The 22,860-nt window shown below is 42.4% G+C and overlaps 1 protein-coding gene across 1 annotated transcript in view; it reads right to left on the bottom strand.

The window, feature by feature from the left end:
* Positions 1-9,466: 9,466 nt before the first annotated feature.
* The window catches only part of GATA3 (GATA binding protein 3), a 20,294-nt gene continuing 6,900 nt past the window's right edge, over positions 9,467-22,860 (bottom strand). Inside the window, exons 3-4 of the mRNA XM_080348850.1 lie at positions 17,683-17,808; positions 9,467-11,494 (exon numbers count right to left, since the gene is read on the bottom strand). Coding sequence (XP_080204976.1) covers positions 11,210-11,494; positions 17,683-17,808 — 411 coding nt within the window. The 3' untranslated portion in view covers positions 9,467-11,209. The remainder of the gene's footprint in view (positions 11,495-17,682; positions 17,809-22,860) is intronic.

Below are 22,860 nucleotides of genomic sequence, written 5' to 3'. Positions count from 1 at the left end.
AAGGGTCACTTTGTAAATGTGTGTCTACATCACCACAATTTGGTGACTGGTTAAATGCAGAAGTTAAAATAGGACTCAGGAGTTCTGGCTTCATTTTAGTGCTTTAATAGTGTTTTAATAGTGAAATAACACCCCCTTATGATGTGTGAAGTATTAATTCTATGTAGCTGAGAATCAAAGTATTTATGTGTTTGTTTATTTACTTATACAATGGCATTTCAAGCTCCTTTAACATTATTGCTGTGTCTCTGTGCCCTCCAATTACATGCTCAGATGTTAGATAAGACAAATATTAAAATAATTTGTGTCTGTAATTATTGCTGCTGTTGCCAGCAGCTGTTTTGATACCATGTCTAAGACCAAAAAGAAAACCTGATTGATGTAAATTAGATGATCATAATAAAGTTAAGGAAGAATCACTGCAGTACCAAATGCAACATCAATAGTGCTGATAAAAACAAAGATGCCCAGATCTGAAAAGTTTTGGGCACTGGGGACTTTGCTGGGATGCTACTTCAGGAGGGAGGTTTTAGGGGAGGAGTAATATGAGTTTCCTTCCTACTTTACCTGCTACACTCCTTGGAAAATTCCTTGCTATCAAGTAGTGATAGAACACATCCAAACTAACCAGAAAATCTTCTGTATAAAGGTCAAAGTCCAGTAAAGTGACCCTTGTGTCTTGCATGAAGAAAATTTTTGCAAAATTCGCATTGATGCCTGGTGTGGGACTTAGCTCTCCTACCTCCAGATACTGGCAAAGCCGATATCTTCAGTAGAGCTACTCGGTACAAAGAAATGGGCACTTCCAGGATGTGGTTGAACTAATCCTAAAATGTCTAAAAGATTCAAACCTTAGAAGTAACTTTTTGTTTCCATTGATGGTTGAGAGACTCCAGACAACTACCTGTAAGTAAGCCTCTTCTCTGTATGGTCCAAGGTTGTTTGGGAAGAATATCAAGCCTGAGGACATATGAGAGTTGACTAGATATACCTGAAAAGGGCATTTTTCCAGCTGGATATTTTTAACTTCAAGCATGAGGAGGTAGAGGAACATGCAAAATTATCCAGGCAGCACAGCAAATAAAGTCAGAAACCTGTTGTAAGAGACCTCAGGAGAAAAAGAGTTATTTTCTGTGTCCACAGTGAGTCATTGGCCAGCTCCTATAGACACTGATGGAGGCTGCATCAATCAGAGGCCTCTAAATACATGTAATCTTTCAGAAACAGAAGTCTTTTCCCTGGATATTTTCTACAAAGAGAATTTGAACTCCAAAGTTGTTCCTATTTCATGCAGCTCAACCAGTAGGTGTAATTCAGGACACAAATTTCTTATTGGATTAATTCCAGCCCTAGTTTCACAGCTCTAAGACCACCAAAATCAATTACGTTGATGCACTTGGTAGCGGAGATGGACTTTTCCTCATCACCTAAATATGAAAAGGACCAGCCCAAATGCTGCTTCCAGTCTACTATAAATAAGATGCAACTCCACTTCTGTAGTTATAAAGGAAGTACAAATGTACCATGATATTGCTATAAATAAACAGTGCCAAAGGAGAATCAGGTCACCACTTTTCCCCTTCTTTTTTTATTGCTTGAGGACAAATGTGCTGTGAGTATTTTGAAGGAAGACTACCACCTTCACAGCTCCCCTCACTGAATATCAACTGAGTGTGGTCAAGATTACATCCCAAGCTTGAATCTCCTCCTGGGAGTTTCTTTTTGAAAAGCCTCACACTCCCGGGCAGGTAATGGCATTTATTGATCACCTCTGACAGGTTGTCTGTTCCTTTGAGGACCAAGAACAGCTGACAGCCCAGGAAATACAACATCCAACCTTTGCCTAGTGCTGATCCAAAGCCAACAAGTGAGGCTGGAGGCTTTACATCAGCATCAATGACTCTGGAGATTAATCTCAAGGGAGAGGACAGGACCTTTTCAGGAGCAACATCTTCCAGAAGATCAGGATCTGAGTTGATTCATATTTCTGAATCAACTCCTGAATCTACTGAATCAATCCAGCTGCACTCCCTGCTGCAAGCTGCCTCTGCTTTCCTGAATGCAAATAGCAGCATCACCAAATCATTACTGGGGCATAAGGCCAGAGGCCATGAGAAAGCCTTAAGGATGAAGTAACTAAGACATGGAAATAGATACAGAAATGAATGAGCAGGTACTTGAGTGCAGGGGCATTTGAAATGAGACCACACATTTTTATAGATAGGAAAAGTCTAGCTTTGTTTCTGCATAAAGGATATAGAATAAACCAGTTTGCAGGTCAGTCTGATTACTTGGGTGCTCATCCACCTGACATATACTCTGATATGCTAAGATGTTCTAGAGCTTGCACTACTTCTCACATATATCACTGTTTCTGATCCATTAGTGCAGCCAATGTGGACACAAATGGCTCTGGACCCAGGAGCTTTGAAAAGGGTTCATCCCCCATTTAGGTAATGCAGTCCACCCATGTTTCTAAGTCATATTCAGTCACCAAGCTGAAAAATAGTCAAAGGCAACATTTAAAATGTATTACAGAACTGTTGAAAAACATGTAGAAATCTTTTTTATTATCCTAAAATGACAGGAATCTGTTCATCTGGATTGATTTTAGCCCTAGCACTTATCAAAACAAATAAACTTCTATAGTCATGGTAGATGTTTTCTTTTCCATGCCATTGGTTTCTCACTGACTACAGACTTCCCACTGTCTTAAAGGAAAAATGGTTCCTTTTCCTCACACAGCAGGAGATTTATTGTGAAGAAGAAAGAAAATGTGGATGTCTAATGACCTGGAAGGAGAACTTAGTCAAAGAAACCCAGTAATTCCTGGGAGTGAGCAGAGAATGAGACCAGCAGCACTGGGATAAAGACCTGATCCTCAAAGTTTGAAGACAGATTTCAGGTTAAGGGTTATTCACTCTACATACACAGTAACGATGCATGTCATCATGTCAGAGATGCGGATCAAGTAGACCAGAGGGAACGGAAAGAAAAATCAATGAAAACACAGGATTTCCTCATTTCGCCAAACATGATAAGTTATGTCTGAGCTGCCAACACACTCTGTGCTCATCCATCCTACTCAAGTAAAGCAAGCACTTATGTACTTGACCAGCCTGAGGTCTTCAAGAAGTCAGGAGGCACGAAGACATACCACTTGAAGGCTTAGAAGGCCTGTTGGCTTCTATATGCCTCCCAGCTCAATTCTCCCTAAAAAGAAATCCTCTCAGAGACCAGCTGTTTCAACTCAAGAAGGTCTGGAACAGTGTGAGCAGATATCCTCTGCACCATGGGTAGGTGAACTATGAGACACACTGCTAAAGTCAAAAGCCAAGAAAGACCTGGGTGTCATCCACCCACAGGATCATAAAATCATAGAATCATAGAACAGTTTTGGTTGGAAGGGACCTTCAAAGGTCTTCTAGTCCAACCCCCCTGCCATGAGCAGGGACATCTTCACCCAGGTTGCTTAGAGCTCGGTCCAGCCTGGCCTGTGATGTCCCCAGGAATGGTTCATCTACCACTTCTCTGGGCAACCTGGGCCAGTGTTTTGCCACCCTCATTGTAAAAAATTTATTCTTCATGTCTAGCCTAAATCTCCCCTCCTTTAGTGTAAAATCATCACCCCTTGTCCTGTGGCAACAGGCCCTGCTAAAAAGTCTGTCCCCATTTTTCTTACAGACCCCTTTTAATTACTCAACAAGGTCTCCCTGGAATCTTCTCCAGGCTGAAGAGGGCAAGAGCAGAGAGAAAGGACACTTCGAAACAGTGACTCAGAGCAGAGATGCTGAATTTGTTGCTCAGAGTTTGTGTGATAAAACTTTAGGTCAATTTCCTAATGAGGTGATGAGATGTTCTTACCAGAGCCTGCACACAGTTTTTACATTCCCTGATGCAACAGCACAACTCTGCAGAGCAAATGTGAGAGTCATTTCTGTGTGCCACCCATGAAATATCTATGCATACACAACAGGGACAGATATACGTTATCAAATCCATAGGCTTTCACTTTCCTCTCCCATAACCCTTTTGGAAAAGGTCCACTAAATACAAAGAAGGTTCACAGGCCCAAATGCAAGCATAACTCTTTCTTTGGTGTACAGGATATTGTAGAAAAAACCACCCTACGGAAATCAATGTGCAGTATCCCCATTAAGTGCATTAAGGGGAGTTGTGGAGTCTCCTTCTGTGCAGACATTCAAAACCCGCCTGGACACCTTCCTGTGTAACCTCATCTGGATGTTCCTGCTCCGGCGGGGGGATTGCACTGGATGAGCTTTTCAGGTCCCTTCCAATCCCTGACATTCTGTGATTCTGTGATATACACTACACACAGCATGAAAATTCTTATAGAAAGGTTATCAGCATCTGACAAACTTAATCGAGTTTTCATAAAGGAAAACATCCTGCTTTCTATTAATGGAAAGACCCTGGGTGACTGTTCAGAAATCCATCATAGGTTCAGTCCCTCCTTCCTCATTTTTGGCTTTCCCAGGAGTCCTGTTCCATTCCTGCTTGAGGATCCTCCTCTCTCCATGCTCAGCATAATTCTACATTCCCCTGCACTTCCTGTCCCATACTGGCACTTTTATTAAAAAAGTCTACTGTGAAGCAGCCGCAATCGAGAATCACAGTTCAGGACCTGTGCCTATTCATTACTGTTTCCTCAGAGTCCCTAAATATAGTTTAAAATTTATCACAGAATCTATAAATCTGCTCCAGTGTGACTCTGCAGGAAGTAAATTCATCAGCGATCGTTTCTGTGTGCACGCAGAAATGGGATGACCTTCTGCGACTAGCTTGGGTTTTTGCAAGCAAGATAAGCTCGCCTCTTGCTCTTCTGGCCTCCCTGGCCGTGGGCAGTCTTGGCACATGGGAGAAGAAACTGAAAGTCTCAAGAAGCCAACAGTCGTCAACCCCCACACACACATTTACAGTAGTTCATATTGCTTTATCCTGAATTCTTCATTATTCATAAAGATCTCAGCTGAGAGAGGAAGCTCTCCTATAACTCGTGAATACCAGAGAAGAGTGTAATAAAAGTTGAACTGGAGCTGAAGGGTTGTATCCTGACCTGGAATGAAGCAAGCCAGACCTGCGGACAGCAGTGCTGCCTGCAGTCAATGGGACCACCCCAGACTGGGTGATTTGTGGCTTAGTGACAAAAGAGTTTTGTAGTCAAGTAGTGTAAGAAGATTAATGCAGTTCTAATACAGAAATAGTTGAGCAAATGATTGCACTATAACATTGCAATATAATATTAATTGGGAACTAAAGCAGTTCATGGGCTAAGCATGTATGTGCATGCAGAAGGTCAGCTAATTATCCATGTTAGCGTGAACATCAGCCTGAGAGACCCACAAACAAGATTTCTCTGAGTATTTCAGTCACTTCTGTCTTCCCATAGGACAGGTTCTCATGAATTATTTCACTGCCTCTGGAGTCGACGATAACCCAGAGTGGAAATGTAAAAGAACAGGTTAAATAACCAGATGTTTTGTACCTTGAGAGAAAAAAAAATGAGTTGAGCTTCAGGTCAAAGTCTTAACTTAAACTTTTAACAAGGGAAATACACTTCTGAGATAGAGGGATCCAACATCCACCCAGGAGTCTGCATAGCCTCAGGGAATTGTGTGAAACAGGTATAAATTTGCTATACATCTGTATTGTGCCTTGGTTTCTGTGGAGCTGTACCTTAGATATCCACACAGGCACACATAGAAGATCACACAACCAATAAAGACAGACAAGTGACAACAGGCACCCTCCAGTTCTCTGGGTCTAGATATACTTACTCAAAGGCATGGCACACACCACATTTCCTTTGCTGACAAGGTATGGAGTCCATACCCCGATAAGCATCCATCTATATCTGTACACATACATTTTTACAGATGAATGCATCACAAAAATGCATTAAAAATAGCGTAAAAACTAAAAAATCAACCACTAAAATGTTAGGAAACACCGGAATGAATTATTCACTCTCCCTCCACCTCCATTGTTCCTTCTACATATGTCAATCACACCCTACTTTTTTTTCCTTTGCCCCATTTAGGGCACAGGGAGGACACTGCCTTTCATGAGCAGTGGACCTGTGTTTTGCTTACTCCTCACACCTTCCTTCCTGCAGACCTGCTGAAGCTGATGAGTTTTCCATGGTGCTCATCAACCTGCATCCAAGCAGAAGACATCTTTGAGGGCTGGATGGGTTATCATTTGTTTTCCAGATCTGGGGAGGGAAGGAGGTGGAAGAAATTAAGCCCTGGATTTGCAGTTCAGGTTGAGATAAACCCTGCATTTTTAAATAATTTAGTATTATACACCATTAATCCAGGCAGAAGATCCCCTGGCTTCAGATACCATGGAACATTTCTCCAAAGCAGAACTCAGAGTGTGAAATTAGGCAACCTCAAAAGGGGAGAATTAGTAGCTCTCTGCATGTGACAAGACTGGGCTGAGTTTCCCAATCTCATATAGAACCTTTATGAAAGAGGTAGGGTGTCATAGGGACGTGTTTTAGGATGTAGTTTGCCATTTTTTTCCATAAGAGCCTCTTCTTGACTTTTATCCTAAAATCTCCAAATACCAAAAAAAAAAAAAAAAGGAAAAAGACAGGCTGTCACTAGTCCCTTCCCCAACCATTCAGATTCTTCCCCAGACTACAACCAGTTATTCAGGAGTCTCAGTGGCCACAAAGTAGTATGAGAACATATGGTTTATGGCAATGTGTACATTAGCACTAGGAGTGACTCTGAAGGGAAAAACAATCAGTCTTGAGGACCCAAAGACCATATTTTGGGGGGTTGCTTTGGCACAGTTTTAATCTGGTCCTGTGGTCTGATTTCCCATTAGTGCAGCAGCACATTAGGTGAGGGTCCAAGGAAATCATGTGGCATGAGCCAAGGTAAAATCTCATTACCCTGAGGTGAAATCGCTTCAAAAAAAGAAATCGGTTCAAAAATAGAAATCACTTCAAAAACACACTGCTAATCTGAACCTAAATGCAAGTCTAGATGCATCCTAAGACAACTCATAATTCAGACATAGAAAAAAAATAAAGGTTTTGCAGTTGATGATAATGAACAGTATTTCTCATTTCTTCAACCCTGAAGTGTTAATCTTAGTAATCTTTAAATGTCCTTTCAATATTGCATGTATGTCTGTGTACTCATGTGTACTGACACAGGACCAATGCAGCTGAAAACTTAACTAAGGCAGATAAATCAAGGTGATAATGCTGAAGTTAATATTTAGGAGCTCTTGATTCAAGTCTTACTGTGTTACTTATTTGGAGTCTTTCCACTGATGTCAATGGACTTTAGCTTGAATCATGAGTAAAATGTAGTTACCACAGTCACATCAGCACAACAATTACTCACTCAAATTCCCAGAAGGCAATTTGCCAGCATAAAGACCACAGGATTTGACCCCACTAATGATTTCCATGGTATGTTCTACACAATATATATTATCGAAGGAGTCATGATTCAGAGGGCTTTCCCACTCCAACCTGCTTCTCATCAGTTCTTCACTGCAATTTCAGAAAAGAAGAAAGACAGAGTCACCATTCACAAGAACAACAGCTCTTGGCTTTTTCTGTGAATCGGCTTTTCCCTACGTGTTAAAGTGAAGGAAAGAAACAAAACCCCAAGCAAACAAACAAAACAAAACAAAACAAAAAAATAAAATAAAATAAAATAATGAAATAAAATAAAATATTAAAAAAAAATACAAATGCTGGAATATTTGCACTAAGAGAAAGAAAGAAAAAGAAAAAGAAAAGGAACAGAGAAACTGGTACACAACTGGTGTTGATCTAGCATCTCAGCCAGTAATGAGAGGGTATATGACATGAGAGATCCTATTCATCCTGCTCCTGGCATCAGAATATAAGACAACTGATGTAAGAACTCTCTAGGTAAACTGTATATGTTTCCTAAAGTATATGCAGACAGCGTGTCTACGCTTCTGTCCTTTTCAAGATGTTCATTCTCTGAGCTGGCCCCAGTCCTCCTTCATTGCACTCAAAGCCCCTAAGAACTATTAAACAATATCAGAAGGAAACTGCAATATGCTTCCAGGTTTTTAAGGGAAAAAAAAATGTTAGGGTGAGAAACTCAGGAGCCAGTTCCCTCTAAAGCAAATTGAAAGATCAAACACAATAATATAAGAGTGCAAAATTCTACCGTGAGAATCCTCGTCTAGTTTTCACCATTGCTGAGGTCGTGGAATCAATATCTTAGTCCAACTGCAATCTGTTGATGAGCAAAAGGAGGGAAAGCTTGTAGCATCACGAATTAAAAAATAATAATCTCTCAAGCTTAATATCAGCAAAGATGATTATTTCCTTTGATTTGTCAGACTAATTGAAAATAGCTTTATAGTTCGCAGATGATTAATTAGGAGCCAACAAGATCTCCATTTGCATCTTAGTAATTCTTCACTGTTTTATTTTGACATTTAGTCTTTATGCTTAAAATATTCATTGAGAAAGCAGAAAGGTGATTAACATAGGATTTTAAATGTATGCCATTTGTTCTGATTTTTTTTACACATTTTTATCAACAGAGTAGAAAGGAAAGAATATACAACATTACAAAATGATTACTGCCTGTTCCACTTACATCTGCTAAATCCTCCTTTATGGTAGACATAGTTTGACTAGGTTCATTTTGAAACAGAGGAGAAAGAGCCCAAATAAATGTCAGTCCTCTTCCCTTCCTCCCCCATTTCCCAAATCAAATGACTATTTGACCTCTGTATAATCATGCTGAAAGTTTTGAAGTGGTCATTCTTACATGAAACATCCTTACTCATGTGAACCATCCTGCAGAAGAAGATTAGAACATGCCATTGTTACCCTCTCCAGTTATCACCCGTGAGAAAGCGGGTTCAAAATAGCATCTGACAAATATGGTGATATTTTTCCATCCACCTGGCACTGAAAGGCAGGAGTACACATATTTCTGGGTGAAAGAACTCAGTTATTTTATTTCGTAATTTAAAAAAAAAAAAAAAAAAAATCATTTGCAGGTCGTGTCTGTTGAGGATTTTTACGTTTGGGGGTTGCTTTTTGTTTGTTTGTTTTTAAACATTTTCTCATAGCCTTGGCAACCTCTCTCTTATCACACCATTCTTAAATCTCCAGTAAATGGAGTGGTGTGATAAGAGGTTTAACCCTTCATTTGGAAAGTAAATGCCTAACTCTTATGATGGTATAAACAAACTGGAAGAGTAAATACTGAAGACTAAAAGGAGGACTGATTCCTAAGGATTAAACCATGAGAAATGAAATTAGAAGAGCCAAACCTAACAATACTAACATTAATACGAATGGCATTATTTCAAAGAAAACTCTTGCAGGAGGGAACTGGCTGATGGCTTTTGATTTTGGGGGAATAACCCTTTGTCTTCCATCAAACGGAGCCTTTTGCAATAGGTTCTGCCCATTTGTCCAAGCACAGGAGCAGGGTCTGGTCCATCTTGATTTCACATCAAGATCTTAACTTCAGACCATCAAATCACACCACTGAGTACCCAACAGGGCAGAGTAGAAAATGCTTTTCCAGCTCCTCTCCGAAGTCTGGAGATCCTGGAGATCTTTCTTAGTACTACCCAAAAAGTTAGCCAGGACCTTAAAGACCCTGCTGTGCCTTTGCCGTTAACCCGGTCCTAAATTCTCATTGACACAGATTTGTCACCATGGTGGACTGAGACCAAAAGGGATCCATTCTAAGTGGGAGCACAACAGCAGCCAGGCTGTTGTTCAAGGGACAGGGAGCACACACCAGACAGTGGGGTTGCACTAACCAGCAGTTCATTTATTTTTGAGTTGTTTTTTGTTTTTTCCTTTGTTCTGTGTTGGTTTGGGGTTGTTGTTTGCACTGTCAACATGAGCAAAGACCCACATTCCCCTCCCCATAATAACTGCATAATAAATGCCATTAAAACAAACTTTAAACAAAAAGAAAAAGAAATAAACATATTCCTTCTCACACCCCCAAGCACAAAACACTTTAAAGTCAACAGAATTTAATCTAGTTTATTCTCAAAAAAAAAAAAAAAAAAGGAGGAAAAAATATGAAAACAAAACAAAAAAAAAGCAGGTCTTATCACTAGCAGTAAATAAATTTGTACAACCATTCAGTCTGTATAATAGGATGAAATAAATCTACATCTTTCTTATTTTGGTGCATTGAATTATACATACAAACAACAATTACAGGAACTTGTTCACAATGCATATAGACCTGGAGAATGGCTATCTGAAAACCCCTTGTTGGCAATGTCCGCATGTTAACACTGATTGCCTGACACCATTGGTACTTCCTATGTAAAAGGCCCATGGCCCGAAATGAATGATCTCCCTACAGGTTTTATTTATTTAGTTATTTATTTAGTTAGTAAGTTAGTTAATGCATCATCAAAACCGTGCTAGCCAGCCCCCTCCCCCTCCCTGGAAACGAAAAAGAAATAATTTTTTCTTTAAAAAAAAGGAACAAAATAAAATTAAAATAAAATAAAAGGAGAAGACATGACTGGCAGTTGGTCCATTTGTTCTTAAGACCGCGTTTCCTCTTGGTCTGCATTGTTTGTTTTTCTGGTTTTTAAATTGTCCTCCCGTCCTCTTTTTTTTATCCTTTTCCTTTAAAAAACAAAAAAATCTCTCGGAGTCCTTCATGCCTTTTTCTTTACAGCTTCCCAGATGCAATAAAGTCTTCCTCAAATGTACAGTATTTCTTACAATATAAGTTATATGCAATGTTCAGCGGTTTTTATTTTATTTTATCATTTTTTTCACAGCACTAGAGATCCTGTCCAATAGGGAATGCAAGTTCTGAATGGCTTATTCACAAATGGTATCCAGATTCAGTGGGTAAGAATACATAGACGCCATAGTGAGTTCCTTTAAAAAGTGGCAAACATCACTTTTTTAAAACTTTTTTTTTTTACTTTTTTCTCTTTTTTTTCTTTTTTTTTCCTTTTTTGTGCTTTTTTGTAGTTTTTTTCTGTGTTTTGTTTTTTTTCTCTCTCTTACGCCTTCAATTTTTTTTATTATTGTTATTATTATTTTTTATTATTCTTTTTTCCCCCTCCCATTTGATTTGGGACATCAGACCCATAACCACACGCCTGCAAAAATGCAAGTATATAAAGTAAATCTCATTTTGAGACCGTAGGCATTCAGCAGGGGAGTCTCTCGCTAACCCATGGCAGTGACCATACTGGAAGGATGGTGAGGTCCAAAGGAGAGGCTGGATGGAGGATGCATTGGTGTCGGCGTAGTCAGCATGTGGCTGGAGTGACTGAAAGGTGAAATGTGGCTGATGGAGGACATGTGTCTGGAGAGGGCGGCGGGGTTAAAGGAGCTGCTCTTGGGAAAGTCTTCAAGGTTGTCATGGACCTTTTTGCACTTTTTGGATTTGCTAGACATCTTCCGGTTTCTGGTCTGAATTCCTTCTTTCTTCATAGTCAGGGGTCTGTTAATCTAAACAAAAATCAATTATTTTTTTTTGGGCTTCCATCCCTTCTCCCCAAATCACTGTGGGATCTGTGCACCCAGGGATGTGACCAGGACCAGCTGAACACCACCAGCCCCTTTCCTCCTCTTGCACACCCCATGTGTGGCCATCACACAACCTCTCCCCTCCCATCCCAAACTTCTGATCCCACCAGGAAATCCCAAACCGGGTTGAAATTTCTGAAAATAAGATGACAGAAAATTGCTGGCAGAGCCTCACGGGTGCAAAAAGTACCCAAATAACTCACAATGACTCAAAAATTTCAGCTATCTGCACATTAGATAATTGCACTGTGTTTAGGAATGAAACCAATAATTATCACCTTGAAATATTCCCCAAAAACAACGTCTCACCCTGAGGCTTCCTGACTGATCTAAAAACCATTAGTGGTAAGAGCTGCTGGGGTTTCAGTGCTAAGAGAGGTCTCAAACTGGCATTAGGAAGCTGGGCAAACTCTTCACAAAAAGGACAGGTATTTGTCTTATTTTTCTTATTTCATAAGACTTTGCTCTGGCCATCATTTCAGGTTTGCTTAAGCTGATACAATTTTATTTCTAAAACCTTCCAGGTCTTTTCTGGGGCTGCTGAAACAGGTATCCGTCCTGCCTGGCAGAGTATTTTCTACTTTCATGCAGACATAAGTATAGGAAACCTAAGCATTATATTCTTCTGCATGGTTATAAACAGCTGCAATGACTCACCATATACTCATCAGGGATAGGAAATGGTAGAAAATGCTCTGTCAAACCACCTCTAAGAAACTCTTATTGCTACATAAAGAGCCAGCATCACAATATGTATTAGTCCAGGTTCCACGAAAACCCCGAAAGACCACACTTGGGAAGGGATTTATGCACCCAGTATCCATAAACATCCTTAAATATCTGGACTTGGGAGCATACATGGGGAGTCAGACTGGCTTTGCACTGGTTCCTCTGCAGAATTTCACCCATAGCAGAAGGCAGGAGAGCACAGCAAATCCCACAGGGCTAAACACTTGTCATCATAAATGTGAGCACACGAGAGAACTGATGAATATTCTCCAAAAGGAAGAAAATGGGGGAAAAAATGGATCTGCTATCTGCCAGCAACCACTGTCTCAACCCCGATGAAGAACAATAAAAAAAGCTCCTGCAAGGGTCCTGAACAGATCTTCATCCATAAGATCTTAAATCAGTGCAAGGGACAAAACACTCCCTTCTTCCAGATCACAGCGAAGTTTCACTTCTTGCTTATCAGCTACTGCTTGGTGCCTTTCCCCACAGCATGGGTGTCATTCATGTATTTCTGTCCCCAGGGAGGCAGGGATACAAAAGCTCCCTGTTACAGGCAGGGGTGGAGGAACAGGGAGAGGAAGGACAAGGCTCATCTGCTCTGGTTTAGTCATCCCAAAGTTTGTCATTCCAGTCTGAATCAGTGACCCCAGGCTCTCCGTACCTGCAGTGATGGGAAACTTCACCTCATCTGAAAAATGGGCGAATAAAAGGCTGATCCCTCTGCCTCTGGATAAAGGGAGCTGGAAGGAACAGCCATGCTTGCTAAAGATAGGAAGGAGGAATCTGCCCATGTGCAGTGCAACAGCAGCCCTGGGGCAGCAACAAGCAAAAACCTCAAATGTCATGGCCTTTCAATACAATATCACCCATCTCCCTGGTTTCCTGTCCTTGCGGATACACACACAAGGAAAGTCCTTTGCTCCAGCTGGATGGCTGGGAAGGGATAGCTTTGCCTGACCTGTTTTAAGTCAGCCAGAAGGGATGTGTTGCCCAGATTCAAATCTAGAAGAATGTCTCAAGTGATCTCCACCAAGTAGCAATGCTAGAGGAAACCTGGAAGCCTCTATCTCTGACGAATCCAGCTCAGATTTGGGGGAGGCACACAGGAACCCCAGGCTACACAGCTCCTAATGAGGATTTGCATCATGACACCAAGACTTAGGGGTAGCCAGAACTTATTTCCAGCTGAGACAACAAAGGTGCAAGCTCAGGAGCTGACGATGGCAAGGTGACATCAGCCTGGTGCGGGGACTGGGACTGTGCTGGCTCTTGGAGCAACCATAGGGATCCTGACCCTGTGTAGCTTGGTGTCATGTCCTGCAGGACAATGACCACTTCCTTAGTGCAACACCCTTCATATTTCACTCAGTCGCTAAGAACAGACTGGTCTAGGCCACGATTTGATGTGAAACTTAAGGATGAGAATGCCACTGTTACTCAGTAAGGGGACAAAGCCACAGCCAGCCCTGCAACTGGGGTCAGAGATGCCATCCAAGCTGTTAGCTGGACACATTATCCTGGTGAATGTGGTCTCACCCTCCTAGCAGATACCTGACCCAAGTACCAGATGGATAAGGACTTTGGTAAATGTCAGGAGTGAGAACAGCACAATCACAGCAGCAAGCTGAAAAATTTTTCAAGTGACTTCTAAGGCCAGTCCCAGAAGAACTGAAGCGATCCCTAGGACGTCAAAGCCATGGACCCATCTCTTGGGTAGAGGAATGTGAGACCTGGAGGGAAGAACTTTTTCATGAAAATTCATCATACTAAAAATGACAAACACATGCTAAATTTAAATTAAACCAGCCCAACATATGTATATGAAATTCATTAATTTCAGATGGAGCAAATTAATTATGGGCAGGAATTACACTCTTTGTTTTATCATATGCAAAATACTAACCGCTCTGCTCTTGGGACACATAAGCCTGCTTTAGGATATTGTCAAAGAGTCTTTTCCTGAGAAATTTTACCAAAAACAATGGCAACCCACTCATTTCTATGGGCACAGGCCAATCTGTTGTGCACCTCCAGCAAGGTATATTCCCACCCATCTCCGAAGTGAGTGAAGGCTGGTCCTGCCTCTAAGAAGGACTAAAATAACAAGGACGAGAACCTCACATACAACAGATCAAATCCAGGGGATAGTCTTAGACATTATAGGTCTGATCTTGCTCTGACTGAAGACAATGGGATTTTGCCATTGACCTCAATAGGGTCCTGTCACTGAAGTGGATTTATCCTTCAGACATAGTCATTACAACGTTGGGTTAATCTTCCAGGCTGGCTCTATCTTAGAAAGCACTCTGGGATGCCACAGGATGAAAGGCACCGTATCAATGTGAAATATTAGGTATTGTTAATACTGGTGTTAATGGAGCCGGCTCTTGTTGAAATCAGTAGGAGAAATGCCAGCAGCTTCACTAAATGCACCCCAAGACTATTATGATTATTGCTTATATCCTACTGACAAATGGGTTTGCTTAAGCTGTGGGAATCAATGGCAAAACAAACTGATATAGCCCCATGAAAAAAAATAGCTCTATGAAAATACAGCCCCATGAAAATATAGCCTTTTCACTGCAATCACTCCCAGCATGGACTTAAAAACTGGGTAAGCTCCATCTTCAGATCAATCCATTACAACAACCAAACGATCTGAAGGTGCCTTAAAAATTCATTAAACCTAAAGATAAGACAAAATGGGGACAGAGGGTAAAAAAGCAGCCAGGAATTTGCTACAACCTAGCCTGAAACAAGGTGAAGGCATCTTCTGAGCATCTGAAGACCTTCCACTGGCATTGGTGCAACATCTGTGCAGAAAAACTCATCTGTTTGGGAGGGACATGTTATGATGAGCCTCTCTATTTCTGACACCTCTCCTGATGGAGAACCAATGAAGATAGATACACAAAGGCAGTAGGATCACAGCCTAAACAAACAAGTCTTGCACTTCAACAGACCAGACCAATTTGCACTAGCCAAGGAATTTTGTCCATGTGTAACTTCCTCCTCCCTGCTGTGAGTTGATTAAAGGATGATGCTGGTGCCTCTCAGCAGCCAAAAAGTTAAGACATCTCCTGAAGCTACCATCACCTTACCACTGGTCACAAAAATCTCACTCCTATTTGGCTTCTAAAGCACAATGTGGCCTTCACAGTCACAGCTTCTAAAGCCATTTGGGCTGCAGAATGATACTCCAATGCTCTGCCATCAGGGCCCTCTAAAGCTGGGGGTGGTATCTTCAAGAACTATCAGCTGCAATGTTGCCTGTTTGTCACCACAGTAATAACTAAGCATCATCTTAAAAAAGTGGAAAAAAAAAAACCAAAACTCTATCCACTCATAGCCAGATTTTACTATCCCTGCTTAGTTAAATTGCTGCACACAATATCTTAGTCCTCTAGGGGTTTCATTTAAGCAGGTCCCATTAATGGAGTTGCTCATAAGGCAAGATGCTACTTGACTTGGGTAAGTAGCTGTGCTGAGCTTTTAAGCAGCTGTCGGTGTTTTTAATGAACATCAAAATGGTTCCAATGTGCTCAAGGCCTGCCCCATGTCACAGATTTCACAGTTGGATCCAAGCTTCCCTAAAAGTGGAGCTAGGGTCAATTGAGGCCAACTTGGTTCACAATATTAGTATGAAAAATGTTGTGCTCATGCAGGAACATTTCTGGAGAACCTCAGCACTCAGACACTGTTCTAGGCACCTTACGGGGGATTCCTCTGGTCAGATGCAGGTAAACACATCTGAAGTCACCCTGCCACCTTTTGTAGTCATGGGGAGAAACTACACCATCTTCAAGAATACAAGTCATCTTATCCAAACACAGGTATCTCCATCACGTCCAGTGAATGGCACCTGAGAAGAGCCTATTTTCTTCAAAGGGCTTTGCTGAGGTACAGGGGGAGCAGCTAAGGTATAGGTGTCCCTGTAGGTCTCCTAAGCTAAGTGATACCAGTCCTACCACTGGTGGCCACACAGCCAAAATGAAAACATAGCACCAGTATAGATGTCTCCAATGAAGCTGACTGACCTTTCTCCCTTTTTGCCATGGAAATAGCAAACAGGGAATATTTTCTTGTGGTATTCTGAGAGCTTTCACTGTAGGTCTGACCCCTTTGTTTGTAGTGATCACACTTAGAGTTTGAGGACAACCTTTGCTTGCTACATAGGACTCAAAACATGCTGAGACACCTGCCCACTAAAGGGTAAACACATTTTACTCTTTTCCAAGAGACATGCCTCTCACAGAGCAGATGAAAAATTACTCTGGTTGGGATTTTTTTTCTACTTAATACAAACTTGTTTACTCATCCCAAGAAACTGAAGAGCTTGAAATAACAAATGGAAGGTACTGAGACACCACAAGGCTTGGGTGCTCCATGAAACCCGATCTGTCTTTGATGTGTTTGTGTGGGTGGACATGAGGGCAAAACATAGTCCGAGATTTCTAAGTCAAACATAAAGCAAACGACCATCAGAGAAAAAAAGAAAAAAAAAAAAATCGTCATATTAAAGCAGAGAAATTGAAAGTCTTTTCCTTCTTCTGACATAATAATTATTCTATGCCACATGTGGAATGAGAGTAACAGGAGTAGCCTTAAGACTCCTTTATTAGTAGTATTATTCAGTAGAAGACCTTTCAGATCCCTTTAGTTCTTTCCCTGGGGCGCATATCCCTGGTTCCTACAAGCTGGCTTTGCATGGAGATATTAGATTAAATCTTCCAGCCATTTCATTTCTTTTTTTCTTCCCTTCCATGGCAGATGCTTTAAAATTCACATCATAGTTCGGGCAGACTCTGCAACCCACTAACTAAATCAAGTCCTTTTTGGTTTAAGAATCACTTGCGTCAAACGGGGCAAACACAAGACCTAAATAAATCATCTTTGGGGATGGGTGGAGGGATGGGAGAAAGGCAGCCACAAACCCAATAAAGATCTAAATAGTTGCTGGCACATTTTGGTTCTTTTCCAGAGTTTGTATTTGCTGGAGGAACCAAGCTAGACATAGAAGGGGTATTGGCTTGCAGGACACCATGTTGTCTTTTCCAATACACCGAGCCAAATCAGCAGCAGATAATGTCCCTCTGTGTTGATCCACCCTTCCTTTCTTGGCTCAGGCATGGGAAAGCTCTAACATTACCCGTGGACAGACCTTTTTTATACCTCCCCACGTTGGATGGGCTACTTTTGAGGGGATGCCGACTCATCGCTCCAACGCCCAAAGTCCTCAAAGAACATTGGAGGGTTCAAGGAGTGTCAAAGGAGGTCTCAGCACCACACAAGACTGGGAATCCTGAAGTCAAGGAAAAGTCTGGACCATCAAGCACCGAAACTGAGGCCCAGTTATTGAGCGTTACAGTCACACTTACATTGTGCAGCTTGTAGTAGAGCCCGCAGGCGTTACAGACGGGATCGCCGTTGGCATTTCTCCTCCACAGGGTGGTAGTGGTGGTCTGACAGTTTGCGCAGGATGTGCCCGCCCTCCTGGCTGCAGACTGCGGGAAGGAGGGGAGAGACAGGGGAAGAGAAGGAGAGGGAGAGAAAAGCACCCTTGTTAAAAAAAGAATTTAAAAAAAAATTAAAAATAAAAAAAAAATAAGATACAATCAGCAAAACTGCTGAGAAAGAAAACATCAACCCTGCAAGACTGACGCACATCAGCAGAGGCCTCCAGAAACTGGCTTGTGAGAACAAATAATAATTCTGAAAAAAATCCCTGAGGTACTTTAATCCCAAATTATATATATGAACTGAATCAGGTGCCAAAGGGCATCCTAAAAGTGAGTGCTAAACCTCTGATAGAACTCATCAAAATTAGCAGCGCTGGCACAGCCCATTCCAGAGGGGAAAACATTATTTAAATGCCAACACGTCTTTCCATCTTAATTCTCTCAGACCCCCCAGGGGTCTAATTCTGCAGTCAGGGCCTGAACCAACAATTGTTGAAGTCAACGGCAAGAAGTCACACCGGCTCCAGCAAGTGCTGGGTGAGACCCGCGCTGAGTTGGTGGGCAGCTGCTTGCCGGGTCTGACCGCAAACACGGCCCCATCCTGTAAATTCAGTTCAGCTTCAAAGGATACGGGCTCCAGATCGGAAATAACACTGCGGCAAAGAGTGAGAATCCCAACTTTTTAATTACACCCTTTTGCAGCCTAAACCTTCATGTTTATTTAAGGATCGGTAATGAGGCTGAAAGAAAAAGTTACCATTTCATAAAGGGAGAGGAACAAGAAAAAAAGTCTACGTGTCGAAGTGTATGAAGAAGCTTTTTTGTTAGCTGTGATAATGATTTAACAAAGCCAAATTTGGCAAAGACGCTCCTCTTTCACATGCATGAATTCATGTTTGTCATTTAAAAACTGTAACTTCAGCAAACAAATTGTCCTTCTGCCACTGAAGGAGGAAAAGGAGTTTGCAGACTTCTATGTGAATGCGTATGCATGTTTGCGTGTGTGCAAGTGCCTACAGCTCCTAAAAAAAGACCTTTAGATCCCCGTCCTATCTCTTCTCCATCAATATGACACAGTCCCAGAGCTCTGATTTCATCCCAATGCGTTGCTTTCAATGGGACTGCTCATGTGCTTAAAGTTAAAACATGTGCTTAAGCGATTTTCCAGATCATAGCAATGCTTGGCACCTTGCAGAACTGAGCCTTTAATGCTCTCTTTTGTGCTCTTACTGTTTCAAATTTACCCCTCACCCCACACAGCCGCACACTGTAGCACATCCAACATTTAGAAAAAAAAAAGAAATACCACATCTTTGGATACCGTACAACAAACCCAAAATGCAAACATGGACACTGGCACAGCACTAGTGTTAATACCAACTCTTGTTAGGTCATGTTGCAATTTTAATCATAATTGAATGCGGCGTAGGTGGAGAGAGGACGAGTTGGTTTTGTTTTAGATAGAGTAGGATTTTTTTTTTTAATTAGACAAAAAGGACTGTCTAAAACATAAATAAATATGATGCCCCTGAGCATTACGAAGAGCCTGATTTGACAGCAAGGAGTTCTCACTGACTGCCCGTGGGGACATTTCCATTTTGCCTGACCATAAACCACGCTGAAACGAGCCGATCTCAAGCCCGAGGAGGCCTTTAGCTGACTTCTCCGTGCTGATGACAAGCAGGAGCTGAGAATGGCACACGGGTCTTTGGTTGCAAAAATCCTAGCGCCGGAAGAAGTTGAAACATCCCACCACCAAAAGCAGAGCCCCAAACAGATGTGCACACACCTCGGTCCTGTCCTCCCAGAGCCAGACAATCCCATGGCCCCAGATTTTGTTCCCATCAACATCACCGGGTAAATACATGTCACCATGGACACAACAGTTCTCACTGAGACATGGGGGTCAAATCTTCAGGTCTCTGTCACCACTCCAGCTCCCACTGGCCCAGTATGGGTGGCTCAGAGGCTGGATTGAGTCTCTCAGTGGCAGCTTTGCCCATATCAGACTCAAGAATCAAGCCTAAGGAAATTTCTAAAAAACAGTGATATTTGACTCAGCCCACACAGGGGAAATATCTCCTTTGAAGATATTTGGGGTTTCTACATGACGCTCACCATAATTTCTCCTATGTCAAGTGTATTTAAAAGATTGTGCCTGGTCACCGCCTTGCCACCTTCAAACAAACTCTGACACTAAATAAATGAAAAAAATCACAACATCCGCTGTCTTCTCTAAAACCTTTTCCATCTGCCACATTTCCCTTATAAAAATTCAGTGATGCTAGCTGAATATTTTAAACTCTGTGCTCTTTCGGTCCAAACTCTACCTTTTATGCTGTACCAACTTACACTGGAGACACCGGCAGTGGGCAGGAAACAATGAATAATAACACTATTGTAAAAGCGCCCAGCAATGACATCCATTGGCGCCAGTCACTGACGTGAGCCCGGCCATGTAAGTAATGGGATGACTAATAGGGTGCCCTATATCATATATAAGACCAGACCCCATGGCACAACCGCTTGTGAGCAAGGCACAACTTGAGAAGCACTGGCAGTAATGAGAAGATGGAATTGAGGATGGTGCAGGAGGAACCACTGACAGTTAATTAAAGGGCCTTTTCACTCTCTGGATTTACACGGGATACCCAGAAAGTTGCAAGCATCAGCTTCCTAAAAAAGACTGCAAATGCGAGTACCTTCCGAGAAAACTGGCTATAATCCTTCCAAAACCAGCATGGCTGGACATGGAAACAGAGAGTTCTGCATGCACCTGGGCAGGGAAAGGAAGAAAATTCAAAGAAAGGTTCAATGGGGACAGGAACGGTCCCCAAGAGGGCCGTAGACCTTTTAACCAGAGTGGTGGTGTTGTACAACCTGCCTGTTCCTGATCCTCCTGCCAACATCTTCAGATCTTCCACTTTGCCCCCAAAATGAAGCAGAGCTGCCCGAGCCCCTTCAGCCAACAAGGCGACATCCATCTCCCCTAAAGGAAGCCCTTACAAAGACGCCCATTGAATTTAATAAGGCTTGGGCTGGGTTCTCAGCATCTGAGGGTTTCTTTGCCTTCTCTCTCCAATCCATTGGAGTTCCTTCATTAGTTTCAGTGTGCCTTGGGATCAGAGCCTACCAAACCAGCCCAAGGTCACGCCAAGCAATTCTGTGGCACACTGAATCCGCACCCCAAGCCTCCATACACACCATCCCCCTGCCCAGTCCCGCTCGCCTTCTTTACTTTTTCCTTTCTTTCTCTCTTTTTCTGTTTGTTTTTTGTGTTGGTTTTTGTTGATTTTTTTTTTTCCCCAAGAATGACCTTTTCACAATGTATTTATTTATATAGTTCGTTCTACATGTGCTGGCCTAGGGTGACTCGGGACATTCTTTCGTGGTTCCATCAGACACTTTCTGAAAGCTCTCCCCCCCTTTTCCAGCCACTTTCCTATTCTGCCTCCCCCTCCGCTTGTTTGGATACGCTCAAGCTCCTGTGTGTTTGGGCTGGGGAAACAGAGCTGTTGTTCAGGAGTTATCTCCAGGGCTCAGATATCCGGCAGCTTTTTCCTAGGAAGTTAACTTTACACATAAAGAGAGAACGAGGAAAAAAAAATAGAAAAGAAAATGAGGTATGTGTGTTTAAGACAGAAGGGCTGGGGGAGGAGGAAAGAGAACAAGAGAGCTGCCCAAAAAAATTAAAACCCAGCCTGCACTTCCCTCCCTAGAAAGCTTTTCCTTTTTTCTAACAAGGCTGTGAAAGATGAACATTTTCTTAGACGGGAAAAGCCCAGAGAGGTTTCACTGCCGGGAAGTTTGGCGGTAGAGGAATAAACCCGCATCTTCTCCAAATCCCACACAGTCAGATAGAGCCGAGGTCGCTGCCCCTCGCAGCGAACCCCTCTGCAAATGCTTCCCAGAACCTGTGGAAATAACACCGATCCGATTTTGTGGGTGTCTCACAGGTGAGGAAGCTGAATCCGTGCCTAAGAGTTGCCGAACCAAGGCTGTGAGCACCTTTGCGGGGAACACGAGGCAAACGAACCTGCCCGCAGGATCCAGCCATGCCGGTTACAAGCCTCACGCCACCAGTCACATCCACCCACCAGCGCAGAAACTCTGCAGAGAGGCGAGAGATGCTTTTCATCCGCATTTTGAGCAGCCCCTAGGAGCCCGACCACGTCTTTAATCCTAACAAAACCAAACGTGCCTCGATTCGAAACATTCAATACCTTCCCAAGCAGGGAACACACATTTTTTCCCCCACTTGATATATTTTTTCCCCTTGTGGTTTGCCTGATTATTTGCCAAATACACTTCAACGCATTTGTTAGCCATGCCCACAGCTTCCAGACCTTTTTGTGGCTTCCAAGGAAATTCATAAATAGATCACTGGGGATGCTGTAACATATTGCCTGTACTTAATACAGTTGCTAGGCTTGCAACTATTATTTCAACTATTTATGCGCACATTTTGTCTTCCTTTAACTTCTGTGACCCTGGGAATATGCTCGGCTTTGTGCAGTCACCAGGCTTTGCCATCCCCTACTTTGTTTCCTCGCTCACAACAACTCAGAGGGAATGACACAATTTGAGACCCACATGGCTCAGGTACAAATGGCCACACCAGGTTCAAGTGGCACCAGAACCATCACTGAAGCAATTTGCAGGACCAAGGTCTGGCTGATACTCCAGGGGTACCCGGTACCCAGCTTGGGTCTCCCTCCATGACATTGCCAGCCAAAGGGATGGAAATATACTTGGTAAGAGAGGACAGCAGTGTGGCAAGCCCAGGAGAAATTCTGTTCTCCAGATAATCTCTTTGATCACAAGAAAATTATTCCTCTGCCTGTGTCCCCTGGAAAAAGACACCATCCTTGGATCGCCATCCAGGCGTGTTGTGCAAAGGCATCTGTCCCATTACGACCTGGGACAAAATTCAGTTCTGGCTTGCAAGAAGTCCTGGATCTTGATTTTTTTCAGCCTGTTTTGCAGTTTGCAAGAGGACCAGACAACTGAGGCCACAGTGGCTGGGACCATCCCTCCAACCATACCCCGCTCTAGCCCTCTGACACAGTCAGACCAAGTTTTGGAGCTGAGCTTACC

Source organism: Nesoenas mayeri, assembly GCF_963082525.1.
Source record: "Nesoenas mayeri genome assembly, chromosome: 1".
In the NCBI taxonomy this organism is placed as follows: Eukaryota; Metazoa; Chordata; class Aves; order Columbiformes; family Columbidae; genus Nesoenas; species Nesoenas mayeri.
Note: the sequence above shows the minus strand (reverse complement) of the source record. Positions and strands in the feature narration are given on the sequence as shown.